At 33.0% G+C, this 21,450-nt stretch overlaps 1 protein-coding gene across 2 annotated transcripts in view; it reads left to right on the top strand.

The window, feature by feature from the left end:
* The window catches only part of Ca-beta (Calcium channel protein beta subunit), a 46,928-nt gene extending 25,765 nt beyond the window's left edge, over positions 1 to 21,163 (top strand). Inside the window, exons 4-10 of one of the 2 annotated variants that reach the window (XM_077439397.1) lie at positions 12,246 to 12,450; positions 19,130 to 19,364; positions 19,446 to 19,569; positions 19,646 to 19,786; positions 19,860 to 20,027; positions 20,105 to 20,264; positions 20,991 to 21,163. In XM_077439397.1, coding sequence (XP_077295523.1) covers positions 12,246 to 12,450; positions 19,130 to 19,364; positions 19,446 to 19,569; positions 19,646 to 19,786; positions 19,860 to 20,027; positions 20,105 to 20,264; positions 20,991 to 21,016 — 1,059 coding nt within the window. In that variant the 3' untranslated portion in view covers positions 21,017 to 21,163. Of the gene's footprint in view, positions 1 to 12,245; positions 12,472 to 19,129; positions 19,365 to 19,445; positions 19,570 to 19,645; positions 19,787 to 19,859; positions 20,028 to 20,104; positions 20,265 to 20,990 lie in introns of both variants that reach the window. The other variant, XM_077439396.1, reaches the window with a different exon arrangement.
* The last annotated feature ends 287 nt before the right edge of the window (positions 21,164 to 21,450 follow it).

Here is a 21,450-nt window from a genome sequence, read left to right as displayed (position 1 = left end):
AAATTGACGAATTCGAATGATAACGCTCCGTCAACATCGAAGAGCAATGCTGTTCAAAGCAATGCTAATGATAACATGCCATCTACAACGAAGAGCGATTCTGTTCCAAAATTGACGAATTTTAATGATAACATGACAGCTACATCACAGAGCAATGCTGTTCCAAAATTGACGAACTCTTCCGAGGCTAACGTTGCTTTAACTTCCAAAGTTCTACCGAGCCAAAATCCAGAACCAGTTCCAGCTGCATCTAATGTAGGATCTGGTCTCACTACGAGAGGAGGGTCAAAGACGACAGCGAGCAATGCTATTGATGATGCTAATACTAAAGAAATCGACATCGTCGAATTAGGGGCCGCCATAAAAAAGTACCAAAAAAATATTATAGAATTCAGCAATAACAGAGCGAAGAAATTGGCTAACCGCCGACGTAAAAGCAAAACAGGAGCCACTTTGAAATTAAGTGTCAAGTCCCATCCAATTGATCCAGAGATTTCTGCAAATAAAAATATACGGAAGAAATTAAAGTTTTCAATAGATATAGATAACGAAGAATTGGATCGCCTGATGAACGACTCTTATAACCCGCTAATGGCAAGAAACATTCTTCGTAGCGTTTCCCAAGACCCACTTAAACGTGAGGTAAACAACGAAGCTTCGCGACGAAGCCGAACGAAGGCAAAAGTTCAAATGATGGTCATGAAAGAGGAGGTAGAACATATTGAGGATGAAAATGATATATTGAAACGGATGCTGGAGAAAATCTCTAACACTAATTTCGATTTATTTCAATAAGAACCTGGGAAAATACTGATTTTGGAAATACCTTTTTAGTGGGGTAATTTCGATAGTAAAATATTTATGGACAAAAAAATATAAAATATTGTTAAAATTAAAAATAAAACGTATGATTTTTTTCCCAATGTATGTGTATTGTATGTATTTTTAACTTTATAAATAAAATAAAACATGTATGTACGTATTATATGTATTTTCAACTTTATATTATTTTTCCAACACATTCATGTATGTATGTTTCAACTTAATTAATAAAAAAAAGTACAAAAATGTTTTGGTTTTTATTCTTTACACAAATTTTATTTTAAAATATGCAATTTGCGTAAGTACAGAAGATCGTCAATCAATTCATCATCCACACAATTTACATACATATGTACATATGTAGATCTGTTATTAAAATTTTCATCGACATAAGTACATACTAAATATTGCAATTCTGCTCCACACAGTCAAACATTTTTTCAAGTCAAACATCACCGTCAATTAATTTTACACACACAGAGCTCTACATTAAGCCTGTTAAAACTGGCTATGGGTGTGATACTGATAACGTCAAGTCATTTAAGTTTTTGGTTTTAATTCTCACATATTGGACTATTAAAATTTTCATCGACATACATAAGTACATACATACTAAATATTGCAATTCTGCTCCACACAGTCAGACATTTTTTCAATAAATTTTACACACACTAAGCCATCCACTTTTTTTTAAATGCTTTTTATTAATACGAAATTATGTTCACAATACCTCTTAAATCTATTTTAATAGCTACTGACTGATCATTTTCTATTTTACAATTTTATTTTTTTTGGTTAGTAATCATAGTATTATATTATTCTAATGTTAATGTACAGCATAATAGGAAAAAGAGCTCATAAACTGATTGGTCATAATTTGTATTAAATGGTCAGAATTGTGTTGACAGATGGTCAGATTCATTTTTGTTAGTTGTCACTAGTATCATTATTAGTCACCGGACCCAGAAGGTGCCGCGTATTGTTCAAAGGTTGTAAATGCATTGTTAAAGGTTTTCCGAACCTTCTTTACAAAGAATTTACAACAATGGAACAATGGATAGCACTGTGACTATCCTACCTCTAATCATTACTAGTGCGTGCATCGTTGAAGATTAGTAAAAGTGGTCAAGACGACAACAGCCAAACACACGTCAAACGAGACATTGACAGTTCGCACGCGTTCACGCACTATCTACAACCCTCTTCAACAAAACATCTACCTAATTAATTGCAATATTGTCTATAAAGTTTTATTTTATGCTGTCTGACTACTTGTTATTTTTAAATATTTTGACCATATATTTCGACATTCTGACCATTTATTAATTTTTACATTCTGACCATTTATTATTTTTGGTTCTGACCATTTCTTACTTTTTTCTGACCACTTATCATTTTTATTCTGACCATTTATCATTTATCATCATATCCCATTTTTATTCTAACCATTGATTATTTATTCTGACCCTGAACGATATAATTATGACCGTGGTATTACTAAAATTTGATTTTTATTCTGACCCAAAAATGATTTAAATTCTCACCGTTTAATTTGTTGCCTAGTTTAATTACGACTTAAAACTTTAATTTTAATAAACAGTGTACCTACCTATGTACAATATAGTTTAAGTTGAAGAATTTTGTCTCTCAAAAGAAATTTGGCTCTGTTGATTGATAAGTTTGCCGACCCCTGCTCTAGAGTAAAAGTACTACGTCTGGTTGAGGTAAATATATTTAAAATTTATAATTTTTATATGATGTAAAAAAATTCAGTCTGATTCGTTGAGGGGTTTGGGAGATAATTTAATGAAAAAACTTAAAAAGAGAACACTTATAAGGGGGGAGGTACCATTTCCGGTCAACTTAAAAATTTGAAAAAAATTTACCTTTTATCGATAAAAATTTCAGTAACCGATACAAAGTTTCAGTTCGATAGGACTAACAGTTTTTAAAAAATCCCCAAAATACACAGACACACATATTATACTAACCACAGACACACACATTTTTTCTAGATGAGGAAAACGTGATTACTGATCAGTGATCGATTCTGAATTCCAATCAGTCAAAATCTCGAGTTCGATACAATTAAATTAAACATACAATTAAATTATTTAAAATGAATAATCTTTCAAATTGATTTTTATATGAAATGCTCAATCTCAATGCAAAGCTCAATCATTTTTCGTAGTGAATTTGCATCCCAATTTTTGTAGACAAATTTGAACACATCCCAATTCTTCATTTTCTAGTAAAATGATATCAATTTTTGGTAGCATGATCTACCAGTGGCTCCTGTTTTGCTTTTACGTCGGCGGTTAGCCAATTTCTTCGCTCTGTTATTGCTGAATTCTATAATAATTTTTTGGTATTTTTTTATGGTGGCTCCTAATTCGACAATGTCGATTTCTTTAGTATTAGCATCATCAATAGCATTGCTCGATGTCGTCTTTGACCCTCCTCTCGTAGTGGGACCAGATCCTACATTAGATGCAGCTGGAACTGGTTCTGGATTTTGGCTCGGTAGAACTTTGGAAGTTAAAGCAACGTTAGCCTCGGAAGAGTTCGTCAATTTTGGAACAGCATTGCTCTTCGATGTAGATAGAGCGCTATCTTTGGAATTCGTCAATTTTGGAACAGAATTGCTCTTCGATGTAGATGGCATGTTATCGTTATAGTTCGTCAATTTTGGAATAGCATTTCTCTTCGATGTTGGCGGAGCGTTATCACTGGAGTTCATGAATTTTGGAACAAAATTGGTATTCGATGTTGACGGAGCGTTATCACTGGAATTTGTCAATTTTGGAACAGCATTGCTCTTCGATGTTGAAGGAGCGTTATCATTGGAGTTCGCCAATTTTGAAAAGGAATTTCTCTTCGATGTTGGCGGAGCGTTATCACTGGAGTTCATCAATTCTGGAACAGAATTGATCTTCGATGTTGGCGAAGTCTTAGCATTGCTTTGAACAGCATTGCTCTTCGATGTTGACGGAGCGTTATCATTCGAATTCGTCAATTTTGGAACAGCATTGCTCTTCGATGTTGGCGGAGCGTTATCATTAGAGTTCGCCAATTTTGAAAAGGAATTTCTCTTCGATGTCGATGAAGCGTTATCACTGGAGTTCATCAATTCTGGAACAGAATTGCTCTTCGACGTTGGCGAAGTCTTATCATTGGAGTTCATCAATTTTGGAACAGAATTGCTCTTCGACGTTGGCGGAGCCTTATCATTGTAGTTCGTCGATTTTGAAATGGAATTTCTCTTCGATGTCGAAGTAGCGTTATCACTGGAATTTGTCAATTTTTGAGCAGAATTGCTCTCCAATGTCGTATTATTGGAGGTCTTCGTTCTCAAAGGTGCCGAGATAGAAAATATGGTCTTCAAAGTATTTACACTAGGTTCCTCGACTAGTATATTCGTAACGTCGCCGTTACTTTCTTCTAAAGGTGATGAAACCTTCGCCTTCAAATTTGATTTAGATTTGGTTTTCGAAACATTTCTAGATGAAGTTCTTCGTTTGGAATTTGATAAATGAATGTCGGCACTTGAAGATTTTACGTTGGAATAGTCATTAATTTTATATGATGGATATTGGTATGGATTTTTGATTGGTCTACTCAGTATACATCTCAATGCGTTGCAGTTGCAATTGGGGTCCTTCACTCTTAGATTCATTCTTTTCGAAATTGGTGGCGTTGTAATATCTCTTTTGCATTTAGATTTATTGTCTTTTACTAAAGACAGATAAGTCTCGTTAATGATTTTCAACCCTTCTTCGTTATACACAACCTTTGTGGGCTTGGGTACAAAGTTGAATAACAATAAAAAGCGATTTTTTAATGAAGATGAATCCTCCGGACTCAAAACTGATGCAGATACAGCATTATTTTTCAAATATGCTGCCATCGCCGTGGTAAATTCCACTGCGGTGGATTCAGATGAGTAGCCGACTTTCAAAGTTGACGTAGGTGAAGCGGCAGATTCAGAAGTTATTGCAGATGCAGCGATAGCTTTCACAGTGGGCACAGATGATTTTCTAACTTTCAACGATGTCGCGGATGAAGCTTTAGCTAATGCATACCAAGTCTTAAAATCCGGAGCAGATTCTTTCGGAGTAGATACATTTGAGACATTGGTTTTCAAATTGCATATTATACGGCGATTCTGCAATGTATTCTTATTAGGATTCGTGTCGTTTGAAAGAGGCTCACTGGTTTTGACGTGTGATGCGTTGACATTCGAGATATGTGAGGTACCAGCAGATGAGGTGCTTGAATCTGAGTTTCTGGAACGCGATGTACTAGTATATGATGACGAACTGTCCGGTCCTGAACTTTTTTCTGATTCTTCGTTGCTCGGGATAGGGGCTAGATTCGTTTCAGGCGTAAAATGCACATTCGACGATTGGCTTTGTTTATTCGATAAAAGACAGCGAGCTCTATCGCTAACCATCTTGATCGCTGAATGTAGTATTGTCACTATAATAGTATGGTCACTGTGGTAGTATGGTCACTGTGGTAGTATGGTCACTGTGGTAGTATGGTCACTATGTTCACTATGGTAAATGGTCACTATGTTAGTATGGTCGGCACTGTTTGATCGCCAAGTACATGGGTAGCGTAGTGGCTCTGATAAGTGATCGCTATGGTGGTCGACACTCAACTGATGTATCGAGAGGACATGCCACCGAACGATAACTCGCACCTGGTTTTTCCAATATCGTACTGCGAGCGATTCAGTCATGCTGCGTACGGACCAAACCAACGACGATTTTGGTCCAACGATTTAACCATCAGGATAAAACCAGTAGCGTACAAAATATCGAAATAAAAATTAAATTTAAAAATTGAAATTAAATATCAAAATTAAAAATATTATTATTATATTAAAATTAAATTCAAATATCAAAATAAAATTATGATCAATATATTAAAATTAAAATAAAATATTGAAAGTTAAAACAGAACATGCCCAATTTAAATAAATTTTCGAGATTGACCTAAAATTAGATCATCAACAATCACATACAGGTAATCCTCGACTTTTGTTTGTCGAAGATGTCTTGACTTACGAAGATACGCACTAAGATCGAAAAAAAAATCAAAGAATTATTATTTTTACTTCCCCGTAATGCGCAGTTACTGAGCATATATCATGTGTTAGTATGGGTGACCGAGTGATGGTTTCAACCCGAGACGTTGTCGGTTTTATCAAAGGAAATTTTTTTGTCTTCAGTTGTTTCTCTCGTCGAAATAAATCAATTAATTAAATCATTTCAGAGGTAAATTTTATCGGATAATGTCTTCAATTGTTTCTCTCGTCGAAATAAATCAAATAATTAAATCCATCTCAGAGGTAAAATTTATCGGATAATGTGTGATTATTAATTTTATTTCGACGAAAGAAAAAAAAAACCCTTTGACAAATCACCGACATTTTTTTTGTTAAATATTTCATCGACGGCGAAACACATTGGTGTATCGTGACGACTTATAAGAAACAATAACAAGGTTTTTTTCGCTCGTAATTATAATATTTCTCTGGTTGTAATGCATAATATAAGCATTTTCTATCAAAATGTACGAGGCCTTAAATCTAAACTGGATGAATTAGGTTCTAACTCGGCTATTCAATGTGCTGACATCCTGGTACTAACGGAAACCTGGCTTGACGACTCTGTGCATGATTCTTTTTAATTTTCATTAATGACATCTCAAAAATAATTAAGTATTCAGACTATCTTTTATTCGCCGATGACCTTAAGCTTTTTATGACAGTTAAGTCTCATAGTGACGCAGCCCTTCTCCAATTGGACTTAGATGCGCTGTCAAGTTGGTCTGTCGATAATAAATTATTTTTTAGCATTCAAAAATGCTGTGTTCTCAATGTGACAAGATCTTCAAATCGCTTGATTTATCCATATCGCCTAAGTGGTGTTGAATTAAAGTTTGTAGGTGAATATTGTGATTTGGGGGTCTTGTTCTCGAATAATTTTCAATTTAAACGACACATAGACAATATTTGTTTGCGTGCAACAAAAATGCTGGGATTCTTACTAAGAGTTAGCAAACCTTTCCAGAGTACGTTGGTGCTTAAAATTCTTTATGAATCCTTAGTACGTAGTATTCTAGAATTTTCTTCTATTATATGGAATCCTACCCATATAACTCATTCATTGAAGATTGAGAGAATCCAAAAACGGTTTCTCAGATATCTTTATTTGAAACAGTATGGTTATTATCCTTGGCTATATCCTAGTGCATTCCTATTAGGGGCGTTAGGTTTCAACTCATTGGAGTCTCGTCGGAATATGTTTCTGGGAAGACACTTTTTTAAGCTGTTGAATGGGATAATACACAATCCTCGGGTTCTAAAGGAATTTAGGTTTAATGCACCTTGTAAATTCAGGGACTTGAGAAATCGTGATTTGTTTGTTCCTCCTGTGGCTCGCACAAATATGTTGTCAACGGCTCCTATATCTAGAGCGATATATCTGCTTAACAGGATTTCTGGTGAAATTGACCTCTTCAATATAAAATATACTAATCTGGTTGAGTGGTTGTTGAGGAATGCCAGTGGTTGATTTTGCCTATTATAAATATTAATGATTGTTATTACTTTATCTATGTTTTTTCTTTTTTTTATGATTTTATGATTTTAATGATGTTGTGTTAATATTGTTATTATTATAAGTTATTATTACTGTTATCATGTTATTATTACTGAATGACCGGCCACAGCGACGCGTTGGAGATCTCTGTAATGTCACTGTGGCTAATATGTTAAATAAATAAATAAAAAATAAAAAAAATATCGTCGTAATTCAAAACATTGTTGTAATTCAAAACATCAACGATGATCTAATTTTAGCTCAATCTCGCTCGTTAGCTTAATTTTTATTTTTAATTTCAATTTTTTTATTTCATTTTTATTTCGATATTTTGTACGCTACTGGTTTTAAAAGTTGGCCCAAAATCGTCGTTGGTTTGGTGCGTACGGACCATGAGATAATGGTGTACTTAGTGTGAGCGAGAAAGACACTATGTCGATATGACAGCATTTTTTTCTTTACCTGAACACTGGGTTTTTGCAATAACAATTGATTACTCACTCACTCGCACTGTATTTGAAAGACAGAAACAAAAACTCGATACTAATTCAGGACTTAATATAAATGGTCAGAGTTTTGACTTTGCACCCAGGGCTTTTTATAATGCAATCAGTTCACTCAAATTTTTATTGATCGCAAAGAATATTTTGAAGCATTAAATACCACCCGTATGTATCGTACGAGACGGTGTATTTGAAAGTGGCAGAAGTCTACTTTGCCTATATACATTTTTGCGTTATACAATATTTAAATATACTGGTGGCCTGTAATACGTTTATTCTACTTATCCGAGATAATGGACATATCGAATTAAAATAAGTGATAACAATTTGTGAATGAAGTTAAACAGAAATCGTGTTTTTTATTCAATAGCATCAAAATCGTCAACACAATTATAAAATATCATTCAAAATTGCTTCAATATACTTGATCTAAACTTGAAAAGCCCTGCTGTTGATAAGTGACCAATAGCGCTGCACCCCGTACTATGTATGTGAATCCATGTAAACAGAAATGCATATCTGATTTATGCATTTACTTAAACCATTGCATTATTTTACGATAAGCTTTTTACTTAAGTTGACCCCCTTTCTTCATTCGCTATCATATGTTATTATCTGAATCAAAAAATATTCGTCGTAATTTTTAATTTTACTCAACTGCCTCTATCTTTCTATATACATATGTATGTACAGACTTGTAATGTTTGTAGCCTCAAAATGAAATCTATTATCAGGAATAGAGGAAACACTACTGTCGTCGGAAATTCAAAAACCAATAATCACTTAAATTTTAAAGTAAAAAAAAGGTTTTAAAAACAAGAACCCTCTGACATTCCTGTGCACTTTTTTAGCCTACATGGTATAGCCATTTACTATTTACCTGAGAGAAATTGGCCTTAATGTATGTATGTACAATGCACTATGTAATACCGTTTACATTTTTATATGCGTGTTGTTTTTTTTTACTTTATTTTTTCCTATTTTGATATCTCTGAAATCGGCATACATATTACAATCGTTGTCAGAAATATAGTCATTGATATTGAGTTTGAATAAAATTGCGCCACAAATTGTCACTCATGTTTATAAAAATATTACAATATAATGCTGCATTGCAATCAAAACTGATTGATTGTGCTCAAGACTGTACATATGTGATTTATTATTTAAATTAATTAAGAAAAACTAAATATTGTGATTTTTCAAATTATAATTTTGATATAAATATCATACATAAGCATTTAAATATCCATTGCTCTTTATTATAAGCGAATGTATTCCAAATTTATAAAAGAAGGTTTTATACTGATATTTTTTAATATTTAAAGAAATAAGGGTGCTAGGGTTAAAAAAAATAAAGGTATTAGTGATTTAACACGGTATTTTAGTCTAAATATTTAATTTATAATTATTAATAAACATATAATTTACAAACCAGGATATTTAAAATAGCAATAAAATTAAGTGATAACTGGATTAATTAAGTGATTAAGTGATTATTAAAATAGGGTATGTAAAACATAAAATATATAGTGTATATGTCGTAAAACATATGTACATACATATGTATGTAACTGGGAATTTTTTTCGGAATGTGCTCATCATATAAGTTATATTTTTTTATTTCGAAAGGAATTTTACAAAAAAAAAATACAAATGTATTTATATATGTACATATGTATATATGCTTTTGCATATACATATGTATGTATGCTTTTGCGTATGTATGTTGCAATATGTAAATATATATGTATATATTACATACATACATATTTATGTATTTACATATTATATTTGTATATATTATAAGTTCGATAAATATTTTCAACAACTTACATGTTATTTATTTATACATATAAATATATAAAAATATTATATATTATATAATAAAGTTAATTTAAACGATGTAGTATTTAAGCATTTCTCGTGCATTGAAAAATATTTGCACATAATTTTGCATAAATGCAAACATACATATGTATGTAGGTACATAAGAAGAAAAAAAGAAAAACTTTGCAAATAAATAAATATTAAACAAATAAATATCCTGATATGACTCAAACCAAATGATTCGACCCAAATAAAATGATTCTCTATGAAAATGAAAATGTTGAAAAACAATTTTGGAAAGATTAATAACAACATATGTAGATATGTATGTATGTACATACATACGTATGTAGAAAAAATTACAAGTCAAATCTATACAAAAATTGAAACAAATCCTAATGAACTGTAATTGGAAATAATCAAACTTCAAATTGATTTAAATTTAAACTGCAAAGATTTTATTTAGAAATATATACACTAGGTAGTTAAATATCCAATCGGGAAAAATATGGCAAAAAAATTATATCTTGTTTTGGCTCTACGTACATATGTATTTACGTCATTCATATTTGACAGAATCCATTCGCATATTCTGATGTGAACACTAATGCATCAGATATATGAAATCATTTGAGCGATGAACAATTGATTTCTTTCAACAACCCTTTCATTATATTTCACTCCTGCATGTTTCTAAAAACCAAGGTTTTGGGTTCGAAATACTAGAATTAATACGCAAACGTTTTTTTATCCTTTTATTAAAAACGCCATTATTTTTGCTTGAATTCGTCTCGTGTAGATACAAATAAAACGATATAGAATTAGTATGCATGCATATGATTTTTGACTTGAGTACATTTGTCGAGTACGGAGCAGGTAAAAAAATAGTTCCCATAAGCCGTAAATTACCTGATAAATTTAAAACGTTCCAAAGTTCAAAACGATATATAATATATAATACTTATAAATGAATTCAAGACAAATTTAATTGGTAACCCAATTGTTATATATAATATTTGCAAAATCCAAAAAATATTTCTACGAATAAAACATAAAATATTTTCACTTGCTTCGAAAAGTGAAATCGTTCGTTACATATCTGGAAAAATATAATATTATCTAGAATACATTCAAATTCTGGCAAAAATTATATTCCGGCAATAAGTGTGGATATATTTATATATAAATATTTATATACAAGTGTGAATATATAATATTATATATTTATATACAATAAGTGTGAATATATTCCGACAATAATAATTCTTAAAAGAGCCATTGATGAAACAATCATTAGTTTTCTTGAAAAGCCTCAAGATTTATCAATCGTAAATATTAAAGAATCGACAAAGGAAATAACCAAAACATATACATACATATGTATGTATGTACATAGATCTACTATTTAAGAGGGCTGGATACTCGAAACGTTAATTTTGTTGCCGTTCCTTTCTTCGATATATATATTGAGTGAATGCGACAGTTGCGCCTCGACCAGATAATACCTATTTTAAATCGACAAAATCGAGATTTCGTAGTCTCCAGTTTTCTCCTCCGAAACTGGACCAATTTAAAAAAAAATCATCATCGGTATGAGAAAGATATTTTCTATGCTTGTGTCTTCGTATTTTTTTAAAAATCAACCATTAAATTAGCACGCTGGACTCTTTTCGTGGGTGTAAAAACGAGGCGATTTTATAGATATTTGGTAGCTCCTAGCTCCTATAAAAAATAACTAATCAAAAAAATAAAAAAAGATAGAAACATGCCTATGGTGGATATCTATAGCATATTAAAAAATAATTTCTCTAGTGACATAATCGAGGAAGGGAGAAGTGTAATACGTTTGTATGGACAAGGCGCTGGTCACTAAAAATAAGTTTGAATGACACCAATTACACGACCCATGTTCAATGCATTTTTTTTTCAATGCTACCTGGAAAGTCTTATTTATTTATTTTTTTAATTTTATTTATTGAAAAATCAACAGACAACAAGATGTAGAAATGCATAAAAATAAAGAGTAAATATATAATATATATAACATCCGAGTCCAATTACAGATTTTTACAAAGATAAACAAATGAAAAGGAAAAGAATAAAAGCTATAACAAGACTAAATAGTACATTGCATAACTAAACTACAGTGTTCAAATATTAGAAAAAGGTTATAAAATAGAATAGAAAAAGAAATGGATCAATCGGTCAAGATTCTCTTGATGCTAGTCCTGAATTAGCGGGTAGTATTCTTGTTTACTCTGTACATGCTCAAAATACAACCGTTGGCGAAACACCAATCAGCGTTGGTCAACATTTAAAGAGTTAAACAACTTTCGACTATTTTAAGTTTGGTGAAAGATCTTTCAGCTATTTTGTGTTTTTGATTTTGGCGTCCCAGAGTCGCTGTCCCCCCTGGTGCGCGATGAGAAGAGGCATAATTGAGAGTGTACTGATGTGGTTGGCAATTGGCATGTTTCAGGAGAAGTACGACAACAACTGGTGGATCGGTCGGCTGGTCAAGGAGGATTCCATCGTGGGCTTCATCCCGTCGCCGGTGAAGCTGGAGCAGGTGCGCGCGCAGGCGGCCGCGGCGCGCACCACGCGCCTCTACGCCGCCAAGGGGAGCTCCTCGGGCAACTTGGCCGCGGGCGCTGCCCCCGCCCCCGCCGCGCCCCCCAGCAGAGGTAGCACTCCCCCCACGCCCGGTACGTCCTCCCTCATCTCAAACGCGACCGCCGGTCACTGGTCACTGGTCACTGGTCACTGGTCACTGGTCACTGGTCACCGGTCACCGGTCACCACGCCGACACGACCGCCATGACGCGATTGACACGTGTCGCATTACACCATCGCACCCACCCGCCTGCCCACCGAGCTTCTCTTCAACCACACACCACCCTCTAAGGTCCGCTATAGTCAAATTGCAGCCGATCATTCACCCTTACATTCGTTACATTCGGACGATCCTAAGATAGTATATAAATAAATAAGGGGGGGGGCCGTAAAAAAGTCGACAGTGAAAAAGTCGAAAATATTCGTTTACCATGCATACATATGAAAAACGGTTAGTATATATATCAGTGGCGTGCAGTAAAACTCTCTCTCCCCCTGTCGTACATCCTCACTTAATTTGCGCGAGCAGGATACAAGAGGAACAAGAGGACAAGGCTTTTCCTCCCGTATCCTGCGCGCCCACATTAAACAAGGCTGTATGACAAAAAAAAAAGAGATAATTTCACCGCATGCCACTGATATATATTATATATATGTACCAGTGGCGTGCGCTGAAATTTTCTCTCTTTTTGTCGTACAGCCTTACTTAATGTGCACGAACGGGATACAAGAGGAACAGCCTGTTCCTCTTGTATCCTGCTCTTGCACATTAAGTAAGGCTGTACGACAAAAAGAGAGAAAATTTCAGCGCACGCCACTGATATGTACATAGTATCGTTTACCATGCATCCTTTTTTTTTGATCTTTCGACTTAAGATCTTTCGATTTTCGATCTTTGCCTTCCGATATTTGCTTTTTCGACCTTTTCACTTTCGGTGCCGTGAGGTAGACCCATAAATAAGATGTGGCCAACCCATGACTCAATCTATGCGTTTGAGGAATATAAGAAGTATCGAAAACACACATTTGATAATGACACACGCTTATACATATACACAAATTTATTTTTTACATATATACCAGGGTTGCCTTACAGGTAACCCCAATGCAATTACGAACATTGCAGCATTTTTTTTTATTATACAAGTCGCTGAATTACGAGACACTGAAAAACTCACAAATCAATGCGACATCTATGAATTGTACATTAATTAATCTCAAATAGTGGTGACATTGAAGGTAGGAAGGATATTTAGCCAATTTTACCGGGAACCGTTTCAACAATGAAATCAGAGAAAATTAGCAAACTCTGATAGGAAACGATCGACCTGGAGCCACAAATATCCAGGTCTGACCAGCAGCACTACAGATATACTCAGAAAAATTATTTTCAATCGAGGTCAGCTCATGGGATCGAACCCGGCGCCTCTCGACGCCAAGCAGAAGCTTAACGACCGAGCTATGCTGCTGGCTATGAGAACGTTCTCGATACACATTTTGGATTTTCAGTGAGATAACAGTAACTGATGCTAGTTTCAATTTTGATAGGATTAACGGTCTTCGAATTATTTCTAAAATACACAGACACACATGTTCTTAAAAATCATGGAAACGTAATCAGTGATCAAATTCGGATTTAAAATCATTCAATTCCGTCTTTTATCGTGATCACAAAACTTTATCTACTTTTACTACGTATGTACTTAGATAAATTAAAAAAAAAAAACAAGCGTACAAGTCATAATTGCTACATAATCGTTAAAAAACACTAAATATTAAGTTAAAGAATTCTAAAAATTAATCCTATGGCAAAATTAAGCATTTTTGAGTAGTACACGTATCATTGTCATATTACAACATATCGCATTGTCATATTTTTCGTCAAATATGAGCAGGTATGTATGGCGTTTTCTTTTAGAAACTTCTTCGTTATATACAAATGTAGATACGCGTCCCATTGCATTAACTATGGTAATTGGATTAGTTGTATAAGTGTTGTGATGTAAATATAGCTGTTTCCACCTTCTATAATATTGTATATAATGAATGTAATGGCATTTTTAATAAAAAGAAAGTTGCCCAGTTATCCAACGATTATAAGTATCCTAAATGGTTTTCAAAAGATTTAATTAAGATTATTCAAAGAAAAATTTACGTCCATAAAATTTGGAAAACAACGAAATGTTGTATAGCACGTGCTGATTTTGTATATCTGCGTAAATTAGTAAAATCAACTATGGATGAATGCCGTAAAAAATATATTTTAAATTGTGAAATTGCACTATCTAAGGAGCCGTCTGCTTTCTGGTCACTTATTAATTCTAAACGTTTTACTAAAAATATGCCTGGCACTATGATTTATGAAAACTGTGAGGTACATGGTTCCCAAAATATTGCTGATAAGTTTGGTGAACATTTTAGCAATATTGTGCGGAGTTGTCAATCTGTACAAGGTCAGTCTAACAGTATATCAGACAATGGCTGGTTCCCTTTTCTAAACCTAGATTGCTGCAATCAAAATGACTTAATTTATGGTTTTAACAGACTGAAACCAAAACTGTCGGCTGGTCCAGATCTCATTCCTGCGTATGTGTTGAAAGCTTGCAAAGCTCCTTTAACGCAACCGCTATGCTTTATCTTCAATTTGTCATTAAATTCGGGAATTTTTCCTGATTTTTGGAAAATCACTAAAATTGTTCCCATTTTTAAAAAAGGTGACATTTTATCAATTACAAATTATAGACCGGTTGCGCTACTTTCTGCTCCTGCCAAGGTGTTCGAGGCAATTTTACATCGGTATATCTACAATCACTGTGAACCATATTTGATCGATCAACAACATGGATTTAGAAGTTCTCGTTCAACAGTTACTAATTTATTATGTTTTTCCAATTATGTAACCAAATCGGTTGATGCGGGAAACCAAGTTGATGTAGTATATACCGATTTCATGAAGGCCTTTGATATGGTAGACCATAATGTTTTGTTTGTGAAGTTAAGAAATTTTGGGTTATCAAATGGCTTGATGCAACTTATACAAAATTACTTTGAAAATCGGAGGCAATTTGTCTATTTTCACCCTAATTCCTCAAATGAGTTTATTTCACATTCTGGGGTACCTCAAGGGTCCAACTTAGGGACATTATTCTTTTTAATTTACATTAATGACATCTCAAAAATAATCAAGTATTCAGACTATCTTTTATTCGCCGATGACCTTAAGATTTTTATGACAGTTAAGTCTCATAGTGACGCAGCCCTTCTCCAATTGGACTTAGATGCGCTGTCAAGTTGGTCTGTCGATAATAAATTATTTTTTAGCATTCAAAAATGCGGTGTTCTCAATGTGGCAAGATCTTCAAATCGCTTGATTTATCCATATCGCCTAAGTGGTGTTGAATTAAAGTTTGTGGATGAATATTGTGATTTGGGGGTCTTGTTCTCGAATAATTTTCAATTTAAACGACACATAGACAATATTTGTTTGCGAGCCACAAAAATGCTGGGATTCTTACTAAGAGTTAGCAAACCTTTCCAGAGTACGTTGGTGCTTAAAATTCTTTATGAATCTTTAGTACGTAGTATTCTAGAATTTTCTTCTATTATATGGAATCCTACCCATATAACTCATTCATTGAAGATTGAGAGAATCCAAAAACGGTTTCTCAGATATCTTTATTTGAAACAGTATGGTTATTATCCTTGGCTATATCCTAGTGCATTCCTATTAGGGGCGTTAGGTTTCAACTCATTGGAGTCTCGTCGGAATATGTTACTGGGAAGGCACTTTTTTAAGCTGTTGAATGGGATAATTCACAATCCTCAGGTTCTAAATGAATTTAGGTTTAATGCACCTAGCAAATTCAGGGACTTGAGATATCGTGATTTGTTTGTTCCTCCTGTGGCTCGCACAAATATGTTGTCAACGGCTCCTATATCTAGGGCTATATATCTGCTCAACCGGATTTCTGGTGAAATTGACCTCTTCAATATAAAATATACTAATCTGGTTGAGTGGTTGTTGAGGAATGCCAGTGGTTGATTTTGCCTATTAAATATGAATGATTGTTATTACTTTATCTATGTTTTTTTTTTATGATTTTATGATTTTAATGATGTTGTGTCAATATTGTTATTTTTATAAGTTATTATTACTGTTATGATGTTATTTTTACTGAATGACCGGCCACAGTGACGCGTTGGAGATCTCTGTAATGTCACTTTGGCTAATATGTTAAATAAATAAATTACGATCGCCCAAAAGACAATTTTTGCCATGAATATTTGGCACTCTAGTTCTCGTTAGAATGATAGTTATCGTTAGTATGATGGACTTTTCGGCTGCCAGATGTTCCGCTATAGAGATTTTAGTGACTTTTAGGCGAGCGCTTTGCGACCAATAATCACCGAACCTTAGCTATATGCTAGGTTCGTCATAAAAATCGTCAATTACTAGGAATCAGGATTCACATTTCGCCTACTACTAGTAAAATGGATCATAATGGATATAACAGTAACTTCCAGGTTTTTGTAACGAAACGACAATCAAATCCAAAAAGTTGATTGTAACGCTATTTGACTGTATTGCGTACATACTTTACTATTTGTACCGAGGCGGGGCGCCACTTTCGCCTCGTCCGCCATTGTGTGGTTAAAGAGCAGCCGTGTCGGCATCTGTTTTTGTGTACGTTGCTTGTATGTTTTCAGTTGCCTGCCACTGTGATTTGGTGTGTCTGTATGATATATTTGCGTTAGCACGTGACAATCGCATGCTCAAATCAGCTTATGTTTTATTTTTCATGCACTCAAGACTATATTTTAACATTCTAAAAACAAACTACAGATCCACCATGATTCTAATCAAAAATATAATACGTCGACTTGTCTTATTGAATGAATTTGGGGCTCGCGTGTCCAAAAGATCGACGCTAGTTTCTCAACAATACTATGTAGAAACTGGTTAACAAATTTTTACAAACCTTTAAAAATAAAAGAACTGATAAATCCAAACTTCACAAGTTGCGTTGACAGGTAAGTCTTCATGGATGTCGCAACATAAATTGACACTCACAAACGATTATAAAGCATACATATTTATAAAGCACAAAATTGAATTAGTGCAAAAAAACTGTCTATACTTTTCTTAAATATTATTTAAGGCAGAGTTAAAACAAATTGAATAAATTGATTGAAAGTTTGTATGGTATATGAGTGCAACTATAACTCATTGATTTAATAAGATTTTTTTTTAAATATTGAAATAGTTCAATAAAATAGTGTTTTATCTTAAAAAAATAACAAAAAAATATATAGAAGTCTTTCATTTCGTTTATAACAAACAATAGCCACGTTTTAATTTCAGAATTTCAATGAAAACAAACAGAATCATTTCAGTATGTATTTTATATGCAACATCTTTCATTTTTGTGTATTGTGTATATTTATTTGCTTTTTGATTAATGCTTTATACCCCCAATTAATGCTTTCCATGTACTGATTTCTAGATATATATACATATATATTAACATTGAACATAACCACATTATCTACATACATATGACCAAGTTACATAGCAACAATGTGGTTATGTTCAATTTTCAAATTGGAGACGTTCAAAAAGTATTTATCCTGATATACTTATTCCTCTAATTTGATTGATTTTGAGCATATCATGCGTGTGCACCATCACTCATCTTTTGCCATAATCACGCATTGTCATATTCCGTCGAGTCCATCCTGCCAAATCCCGTTATGTACCCTGACTATCCGCTGATCCGACTCCAGTTTTATTATATTTATTATGTAGCATATTTATATATAAATGGTGTAATTTAATGTTATTTTTTCGTTCAAGGTCCCAGCAATGGTGGTATAAGTTAGCATGTGTAAATTGTATAAACTATCTATGTATGTATGTACCGTGATATATATATTCTCTATACACACAAATATACATACATACATTCACGAGTTTGATTTGAAACAAGTGGATATTTGTTGTATTTTGATGGATACCTATGTATTGAGTGCATTCTTATATATTCTGCATTTTTTTATTTATTCTACATATTATTTGCTTTTGACTGTGGTAATATGTTGTAAATTTGTTGTGAACAATTTCTATACAGGCTATTGGGCAATATCGATGTGCTTATGAAGTTTCATTTATGTGTGATTTTCACAATATATAAGATGTAATGAAGAATACAAATTTGTACATCTAAACCAATTTCTAGCAAAATTATTAACAGTAATAAATATTCAGAATCATTGATGAAGTATACAAAATAATGAAGCATCTTTTCACATTGCTATATACATTTCATGATAGTTTTCATATTGAAATATAAGTAAAACCAATAAAAAAACGTTAACGAGTACAAGAAAGTATGAAAATATGCTTTAAATATTCTGTTTTATCTTAGCTTACATTCAACCTAGTATAAAAACATATCTTAAATGAAACTTTTTTTGAAAAAATTGCTTCTAATAATATAAAAGGCTATTTTCAATGGCAAACATTACAAATAAATAAATATATCAACTGGAGAGATACTCATATAGTATACGCCGTTTTATCAAATTCAAATCAGTCAATTTGTAGTGGCATTTTATTACTGTACTTTATATACTAATTTGAAATACTTAATTTTTAATATACGGTATAATATTCTTTTAGGTTTGAAATACTATAGAAAAAAATCCATTCAAACACGATTAATCTATATGAAAATACTTTTTTAAAAGCAGGAGAAGATTCAGACTCTGTCGGAGGTGGCCGGCTGGGCAAATCAACACTGACAACTCCACCTGCCAAAGAAAAAAAAAAGCCATTCTTCAGAAAGCAAGAAACATCGAATCCGTATGATGTGGTGCCATCTATGCGACCCGTAGTCCTCGTAGGACCATCGCTCAAAGGTTATGAAGTCACCGACATGATGCAGAAAGCACTATTTGATTTTTTGAAACATCGCTTTGAAGGAAGGTAATCAAATGATGAAATTACTTTTTGCTATAATCTCATATTCATCCGTATAAGTATTACAATACTAACAATAATTTATAGAATAATTATAACGCGTGTAATGGCTGACATTTCATTGGCGAAAAGATCACTTTTAAACAATCCATCAAAAAGAGCGATCATGGAAAGATCGAATTCAAGATCTACATGCTTAGCAGAAGTTCAGGTTATATTCCTTTTAATATTGTACGTATATAATATGTAATGATTTGTACGATGTAAATTTAAACAATTTTTTTCAGGCTGAAATTGAGCGAATATTTGAATTGGCTAGAACTTTACAATTAGTGGTATTAGATTGTGATACGATAAATCATCCTTCCCAATTAGCGAAAACATCATTAGCTCCGACAGTAGTGTACCTTAAAATATCTAGTCCTAAAGTGAGTTCTTTAAATATTTAAGTGATATAAAAACAAAACTGACTGGTGTAATATTAAAATCAAATTACTATAGGTATTACAAAGGCTTATAAAGTCAAGAGGGAAAGGACAAACAAAAAATCTATCCGTACAAATGGTAGCCGCTGAAAAATTGGGTCAATGTCCACCTGAGATGTTCGATGTAGTTTTAGATGAAAATCAACTCGAAGATGCTTGCGAACACATAGCAGAATATTTAGAGGTAATGAAGTCAAATATTATCTTTGATATGCACAAAACATTGTACATTGATTTGTGCTATGTATCAATTGTTTTCAGGCATACTGGCGGGCTACTCATCCTCCGGCCATTTTGAATAGTACCCTCGGTGGAGTGCCTAGGCCGATCCCTGCAAATCCATCACCACAACCCTCGCCAACGACACCGACCACACCAAACACACCGAACAACCCTCACGACAGAAACAATCAAACGCCGGGTAAGATACGTTTACCGCTCACAATAATCATGGTCGAATTTGAGTATACATATACGTGTATGTGTCTAGTTACGTTTCAATTGTCCGATTTTATGTTTACTGCTATCAGGACATCATGATTCATATTACGTTCATGAACGAGATAGAGGTAAAAATAAAATTTTCTATGGAAAAATTTATTTTATCTATATGGTGATTATGATTTCGTTTCTTAGAGAAGTCTCATTGATGAAAATTTATTTTTTAACGCATTATGATTTGCAAGATGTAACATGTATATGAATTATGATTAAATAATTTTAAATAAATAGAAAACATTATGTTTGTTCATTCATATTTTATGTATGTATGTATATGTTTTTATATCCGTGTTTAGATTTATTTATTTGAAAATTATTTGTTCGTTTTTCTTTTTAGTAATACATAGTTCAATGTTATCGAATCGTACAAATGATTAATATGTATGTAAACCTATTGTGATCAATTTAAACAGAAACCCTAATTTTGAAATGTTTGGCTGTAAATATTAACTTTCACTTATTTAGTAATATACTAATTAGATAATGATGAATCATTTCGATTTTCATTTTACGTAATGCGTTTAAAGTTGGGGTTTAAATTAAACTATCACTAGTACAAATATTAATATAAGCAAAAAGTATAAATGTATGTAACTATTTGAAAAATTGGTTTCTCTCATTACTTTTTATTTTATTTCGATTTCAGTTCATGCCTCTGGTCATGCTCGTTGATATGAAGTTTACAAGCTCATCTCTTTATTTTTTTATAAATATTCTTTGTATTCAAGAATTGTATGCTACGTAATCAGGTTTCATTTTATGCCTTTGTGTTGCTTTGCTTTCTAATACATATTTTTTCGATCCCTCATTTACATATATATTAAATAAAAACCATCCCAAAAGTACACATTCTACATGCGTCAAATTCATTTAACAACCACTGTTTTACCTTAAATTTCATTTCATATTGGCTGGGTATTTAGTATACCTTTTGATTTTATTTTTAATAAAATATATATTGCAAAACAACTCCAAAAGAGGTGTCAATTAATGAGTTAACGTGAATTTTTTGTGCAGTGGTTAATATTCCGGTGAAAAATCCAGCCGCCGTTGTCGTACTTCCAAGTCCAGGAAGAGTGCGCATCACCGGAGAAATATCTTTACAA

The sequence above is a fragment of the Arctopsyche grandis genome, chromosome 10 (genome assembly GCF_051622035.1).
Source record: "Arctopsyche grandis isolate Sample6627 chromosome 10, ASM5162203v2, whole genome shotgun sequence".
Classification (NCBI taxonomy): Eukaryota; Metazoa; Arthropoda; class Insecta; order Trichoptera; family Hydropsychidae; genus Arctopsyche; species Arctopsyche grandis.
This window is presented reverse-complemented; position numbering and strand designations above follow the sequence as displayed.